The 6,733-nt window shown below is 46.4% G+C and overlaps 1 protein-coding gene across 3 annotated transcripts; it reads right to left on the bottom strand.

Moving 5' to 3' along the window:
* Window positions 1-630: 630 nt before the first annotated feature.
* Window positions 631-2,811, bottom strand: LOC108937302 (uncharacterized). 3 transcript variants are annotated; one of them, XM_018757127.1, is made up of 4 exons: window positions 2,580-2,811; window positions 2,260-2,374; window positions 1,512-1,829; window positions 631-1,204 (listed from the first exon to the last, which is right to left on the bottom strand). In XM_018757127.1, exons 2-4 carry the CDS (start codon window positions 2,357-2,359, stop codon window positions 828-830), a joined length of 795 nt encoding a protein of 264 aa, XP_018612643.1. In that variant the 5' UTR covers window positions 2,360-2,374; window positions 2,580-2,811; the 3' UTR covers window positions 631-827. The 3 variants fall into 3 exon arrangements, with proteins under 3 accessions (XP_018612643.1, XP_018612644.1, XP_018612645.1); XM_018757128.1 differs by having other exon boundaries at window positions 2,260-2,340; XM_018757129.1 differs by lacking the exons at window positions 2,260-2,374; window positions 2,580-2,811 and adding an exon at window positions 2,065-2,124.
* Between the last annotated feature and the right edge of the window lie 3,922 nt (window positions 2,812-6,733).

Below are 6,733 nucleotides of genomic sequence, written 5' to 3'. Positions count from 1 at the left end.
TTAGTTATAGCGGAATTTTATTAATGTGTCTAAGTAGTTTATTTGCACTTTTATTCACATGTATTGTTTTTAAGCATAGATAGCTGTGTTGGGTACTAGAGCTCTGTAACAAGACTAGTCTTAGATTAGGGTTTGCCCGGGTCCTCCTCTCTGGCAAGTCTGGGGTTCGAGTCCTGCTTGGGGTGCCTTGCGATGGACTGGCGTCCCATCCTGGGTGTGTCCCCTCCCCCTCCAGCCTTGCACCCTATGTTGCCGGGCTAGGCGCCAGCTCGCCGCGACCCTGCTTGGTACAGGCAGTTTCAGCTTGTGTGTGTGTGTGTGTTTCCCCTTTAACAAGAGACTCTTCAGTTTGTGAAGCCTCTTCTTACATGCTTTCATTTTTTTCTGGAAACAGTGACTGGGATAAGAGGACAGGATGAAAGGTGCAGTGTGTCAACTGTATTTTCTGCTCTTGGCTGCGTTCCCCCGTTTTAGTGAACTGCACAGCTTGCAGGCCTGTTGGCCTGTCCTGCGTCCAAGAGCACCAGCATGAAATGGCAGGTTTTTGTTCAATACCTGCTGCTGTGTAAATGCATGCAGAGGGGTGATGGAGGTATTTCAATGAAAGACAAGAAAACGATAAAGGTCCAAATATTTTTATATACTGAAAAATATACAGTAGTGTAGGGTTAAGCTGTAGGAATACAGTCAGTTGAATTCAGCGCAAGAATTAAGTGGATTAAAGGGACAAATGCTGTCAAGTGATGAGAGCAGGGTCGGTTCTGATATGTTTTGGCGGTGTAGTCTGAAACCTGTGCCAGGTGACACGGCCTTGTTCATCACACCTCTTACACCATCAGGATGCTGACCAGCAGTAGGATGCTCGGCAACTGCTGGCCAAGACCAACACCTCCACCACTGGCCAGTTGTGTGTTCCAGGAGATCTCAGCTGCCTGGATCTTTTCCATGTGGACCTCTCCCAGGGTTCTCCCCGTGCTGGGGATCCACAGGGTGCATGTGTAAAGCCCCCCTGACCGAGCGTCATGAAGTGTGCTGGACACATTGAATAGGCCCTTCCTGTCCACCCGGCTGATTGCCATCACTGCATCCTCCGTTACATTTCTGCCTTCAGAAAACCAGTGAATAGTCCCTTCAGGGTAGACGCCAGGGAACCAGCAGGTCAGCTCTGTGCCAGATGATGACCATGACCCCTGGCTGTAGCATTCTGTGGGAACAGAGCACATTTCAGTACCCTGTTCCTAATGGGTTCAAATATAGCCCAGCTTCACTGGTTCTTCATGTTCTCCCGGCGTCTGTGTAGCTTTCGTCCCGCAGCCCGAAAACGTGTTTTTCCAGATGACTTTGTTACTCTACGTTGACCATAGTGTGTGGTCCATTGCTCTGGTGCGTAGAGAAGTGACTGTTTCTAGGGAGTTCAGTATATCTGGCACTGTAAGTTGCCTTCTATGTAATACTCAATGTACACTTCATTGTAGGTCCCGAAAATATATGATAAAGTGCATGAAGCTCACCTTCTAGCTTGATGATAGAAGTGGCAGACTTTATACCTTGGTTGGACAGTATCTTGCAGGTGTACTCGCCCTCCATGGCTGGAGTCACGCTATGCAGGTGGAGCACCAGTTGCTTGCCCTTCGTGTAGGTGCACTGGGGTCCGTCTGCGGGCTTCGTGTCATTCACTATGCACCGTGGCTTTGCAACATGATGCTGCCAGCTCATGCTGTTGACAACAGGCTCTCTGAATGAGATGATGTTACAATCCAGGTCTATATCCTGGTTACATGGCACTGTAAGCAGTTCCCGAACTTCCAGTTTCATCAGGGTTTCAGCAGCTGGAAGAGAATTCATTATTTGTGAAGCTTTCTTAACGCATCGTATAGGACCTCAGCCATTAAGCTGATCTATATAATAGTGATGTGTATTAGTCGGAGTGACATGTTGGCACAGTTGGCAGCACCGGTGCCTCACTGCTGCTGGGCTGTGCATTCACATGTGGATGGATGTGTGGAGTGTGGCCGGTTGTAGGTCAAACCGACACAGAACAGGCTTGAGAAGTAAAATGAGGACCTTGGCCTCTTTTGGGAGCCCTCTTGCAGCCTTCCAGTAGCATCTTGTTTTAATACTTGCAGCCCACACGAACGCTGAAAAAATTATAAATGTATACTATACATACAATAAATGCTAAAAATTCTCCTGCATTGCTTGGTACTCTGGTAACATGGAAAGTAGTATTTTCTTGGGGTTTTTTGGGGTGTTACTTACTCTGGGCAATGCTGGAGGCACACAGCAGAATAATGCAGGCAAACAGGCTGCCAGCCCCCGTTTCTGACATCCTCCGTTTCTCCGTAACAAATCTGGTCATCAGAGTCTTGGAGGACTGCGGGGTTCACGTGTTGACAAGATCAGTGGCAGCACTTTTTCTCAGTTCATACAGCTGCTTATTTTACTGGACTAATTTAGGATTCATGCAGCAGCACTTTACCCATAATGGAACTTGTCCCAGCAGCCTTTTGGGCGCAAAAGTCAATGTCCTTCAACCCCTCGATTAAATGCAAACCTACTCGTGTGCTGATAATACTCACCTTGTTAAAGAGACCAGGTGAGTTCGGTGTCCCGCGCCGCAGTGTGATCCTGCGCTCTGACCCGACTGTCCTCCTGGGTGGTGTGTCGTGCGCTGCCTGGATGTCGTCTTTGGAAAGGAACTTCTCGCAATGTGACTTTTCGCAGGGATCTGAAATCTGGGGCTTCCTGCAAGGTGATCTTGGTCCCCGAAAGGTTTTTCCTGGCCAATCGTATCTTATACATCACCCTCTCTCTGCCTGTGTCCTCTCTCTCTAGGCAAGTAGAGACAGGCCTCAGTTTGCACCTGGTATGTGTGGCAGTAAAACTCAGCAAGAGTCTCGGCATGTTTGTGTACAGAGTTTCTTCTCTTGCCTTGTAATTTCGGCACAGTCCGTTCACCACGTGTGGACTTTTCTCCCATTTTTTCAAATAATCTTTTACGGCCTAATTCCAGGGAGGTGTGGTGGCGCAGTGGGTTGGACCAGGTCCTGCTCTCCGGTGGGTCTGGGGTTCGAGTCCCGCTTGGGGTGCCTTGTGACAGACTGGCGTCCCGTCCTGCGTGCGTCCCTCCCCCTCCAGCCTTACACGCTGTGTCGCCGGGCCGGTCTCCGTGACCCCGTATGGGACAAGTGGTTCAGACAAGGTGTGTGTGTGTGTGTGTGGGTCCAATTCCATACAGCTGAACTACAACATACAGTCATGACTCAGTGGTGAATCATCAAATGGATGATATTATCTTTCTGTATGGGATTTTTTCAGGCAATCTCTCTCTCTCTCTCACACACACAAAGAGCGTACAGTGTAGAGTCGCCAACCCACCTGAGACATGTGTTCTCCCCGTGGGAGGAAACTCGCTCAGACGCAGGGAGAACGTGCAAATTCCGTGCAAAGAGAAAGGGGATTGACCTTGTAACCGGCCAGGGGGACCGATTCATCAGATGAAAATATTTGTATGTTTTCTACAGGTGCCCGGATCGGCACGTTTACAGGAACATGATTTCAAACAGAAAGTAGGAAACTGAAGGAAGGGCTCCTTTTAGGATTCAGCACAGCAAGAGCAGACAGGGCCGTCCCTCAGGGGCAAAGCAGGCTGATGAATTGTCAACAAGAGGTGAATGTGTCAATGTTTAAAGCCTGAACCCACGCTTCCTTTGTTGGATTTGGGATGGGCTCCGCAAGAGCTAAGCTGAAACATGTGGATTCAGAGCTCTAGTGGAAAGCGCTGTGTGCCAGGCGAAGGTACAGAGAAATCCGTCTCACAGCACCTGGGTGGTGCGAGAGAACATGGGTTCGAACCCCGCTCGGTCTGTGCGGAGTTTGCATGTTCTCCCTGTGTCTGCGTGGGGTTCCTTCTGGATGCTCTGGTTTCCTCCCACAGTCCAAAGATATGCTGTTCAGGTTCACCCATAGTGTGTGAGTGACACAGAGAGAGTGTGTGTTCCACTGATGTGTGGATGAGTGACCCATCGTAAGTAGTGTATCTAGCAGTGTAAGTCTGCTAAGTAAATAAATGTAAATGTTAACTGTGTGCAGCCACCAGTAGGTCTCAGCTCCCTCTCCCTGCTGGCTCCCAGTTGTGCTGCAGGTGGCGCTGTTGTTAAGGAATCGGTGTTGCTGTTGTACTCTGGAAGTGGGTATTTTGAAAGTTAAAAGGAGTGAGGTACAGTTTCTGCTCCAAAAGGATGTACAGAAACAGAAAGGCCCAAGTAGCAGGTAGGATGGAGGCATTGACCCCTGAGGTGTTTATACTGCTGACTGAATTTTGAACTGAAAAACATGGCGAAATGTTACGATTTTAACCTATATGCAGTAAGTGACTTTGGGTAGACGTATCATTAGAAGAACGGAGGCTAATGTGATACACTGAAATCTCCTTGTCATGTTATAGGGTAAAAATACGAAACGCAAAGTATAGTCAGTTACACACGCTTTCAGAACCGCTCGTCCCATACGGGGAATCGGAGCCAACCCAGTAACACAGGGCGTAAGGCCGGAGGGGGAGAAGACACACCCAGGACGGGACGCCAGTCCGTCGCAAGGCACCCCAAGCGGGACTCGAACCCCAGACCCACCGGAGAGCAAGACTGTGGTCCAACCCACTGCGCCACCGCACCCCTACGTATAGTCAGTTACACAAATAGATTTTGCAGCCTTTTTGTGATTGGGAAACATTCGTCTGAGTGTTGGGCTGCGGTCCGGACGCCACGAATGTCTAATGCAGGGTCACGGTTTTCCAGAGGCGTAGGGTGCAAGGCAGGGTATGCCCTGGACACGTGTTCCTTAGTGTTGGTGACAAGTGGCAATATGAGTAACGTCGCACGTGTTTGTGGGATCCGTCATCCACAGTCGTTATTGAAGAGGGGGGAAAGCATTTTCAGTCATTTTCAATCCCTTTAAACGTTAATGTAGTTGAACGTTAGCAAAGTGTTGTCTCACAAAGTATGGCTTTATTATGATGGCTTGAAGTTTCACAGAAGCTAAGAGGTACAAAAAATTGACACATGATCCGTACGCACGTATGCATGTGTAATGCACTCTTTGTGTTCTTCTTCAAGATGTACGTTGCATTGGAGAAGATTGTCTGCTAAAGGAATGTGTGTGTAAATATTAATGCACGAAATACACTATATAGTTGTGAACGTTACGGTGACACGTGCACTGTTTTTAACCGTTGGTCCGCCGTGCTGGGAGCGTGTGTGACTCGTGAGCAGAGGCGGCACGCTCTGCTCATTTTTTTGTATATTTTCATCCTGAAAAGTCAGAATTGTCCAGCGTAAAGATGGGGAAATGCATTATGCAAATATGGACTTGAGTAACTTATAAAGGTGCATAAATGGATGATTCCTTTTTTGAGTTGCAGCTTCTGTTTGTAACCCTAACAGCAACCATTGGGACCTTTTCCCGAAAACAGTCCTACAGAATAAAGAAAAAAAAACGCAAAAAGGTTGTAATAATAGTAAGAATAAAGTCTGTTCAGTCAAGGTTGAAACCCAACACAGATGAATTTTGGAACCACACACACACACACACACACACACACGTTTGCATAGAGCTCTAAACCACTGAAGTATGACCTGAAAAGATAAGGGCTAAAGGTAACATTATAGTAAATGACAGGTGGCAGGATGCAGCGATGTGCTCTCTTGTGTCGGGATCTCCCAGTTATAGCGAGAAAAGTCCTCTCGACGTTGAGACTCTTAAGGTAATGTGTTTATTTCTTGCATCAAAGCAGTGTTGCTAATATGTACTGTTTCATAATAAAGCCTTATATGTAGGACCCATTAACTTAGAGTAGGAAATAGACCAAATCTCAAATTGTTTGGCTCTCTTTGAACATTATTATTATTATTATTATTATTATTACCATGAACGGGTGCAGAATGAAGTTCAAATACAGTGTTGCCTGCGTGTGTGAACCCTACTTGAAATTGTGTAAATGTGCCATAAAAACATTTTTCAGTCAGTCATTCTTTACTTTTCTAAAAAAAATAACAAATCATACAAACCCAAATTAAAAGTGGAGCAGCACAGTGGTGCAGCGCTCTACAGACCTGTTCAGTTCAGTCTTCAGTTCAGTCTTCAGTTCATCCAGACCACTGCAGCCCCGAGTTGGACTGGGTTCTATGAACACGAAAGTGGAATGGTAGTTAAGTATTGTTCAGAAGAGCTTTTGCATGTATTTTAATCGATTTAATTCTGACATTTATACATAAATAGTGGCAAAAGTGAAGAAACATAAGTAGACATTTAAAAAAAAAGGGAATTATTTCCAATATTATTATACAGGAGGAGAAGCTGAGGCCTCAGTGGCTTCACTGAAATGGAAATTAACACTCAGATTTGGCGAGTACAGTTGAAGGTCATGTTCTGGGGTTTTTAAGAGACATTTCTAGAAGTTCAGAGGGCCTGAAACAGGTGCTTGTTTTTAATGACTTCTGTAATAAATGCTTCATCTTCACCAGAATTTCAGAAGTGCAAGTTTGTGAAAAAATTCCTGAATATTTCACAACTTTTGCAGTATTCATATTTCATATATGCTACTTTTTTTTTTTGTTGTTCCTTTTTCCTCTCCTTTTCTTGGAATTCCCTTGCTGTCGCTTCCCTCTGTCCACATCCCTTCTTTGGCACTGCTGCTCTGTCTTCTTGCCCCAGGATTTTTGTGGCAGGGATCATC

The sequence above is a fragment of the Scleropages formosus genome, chromosome 8, assembly GCF_900964775.1.
Source record: "Scleropages formosus chromosome 8, fSclFor1.1, whole genome shotgun sequence".
Lineage (NCBI taxonomy): Eukaryota > Metazoa > Chordata > Actinopteri > Osteoglossiformes > Osteoglossidae > Scleropages > Scleropages formosus.
The sequence above is the reverse complement of the archived record's forward strand: the minus strand, read 5'-3'. Positions and strand labels throughout refer to the sequence as shown.

What these genes read in the sequence shown, in the direction of transcription:
- LOC108937302 (XM_018757127.1), bottom strand. Translation starts at nt 2,359, where the DNA reads ATGACCAGATTTGTTACGGAGAAACGGAGGATGTCAGAAACGGGGGCT. An exon ending in TGCCTCCAGCATTGCCCAGA is followed by an intron (nt 1,830 to 2,259) that starts GTAAGTAACACC and finishes ATTCTCTTCCAG; the next exon opens with CTGCTGAAACCCTGATGAAA. An exon ending in TTCTATCATCAAGCTAGAAG is followed by an intron (nt 1,205 to 1,511) that starts GTGAGCTTCATG and finishes CTGTTCCCACAG; the next exon opens with AATGCTACAGCCAGGGGTCA.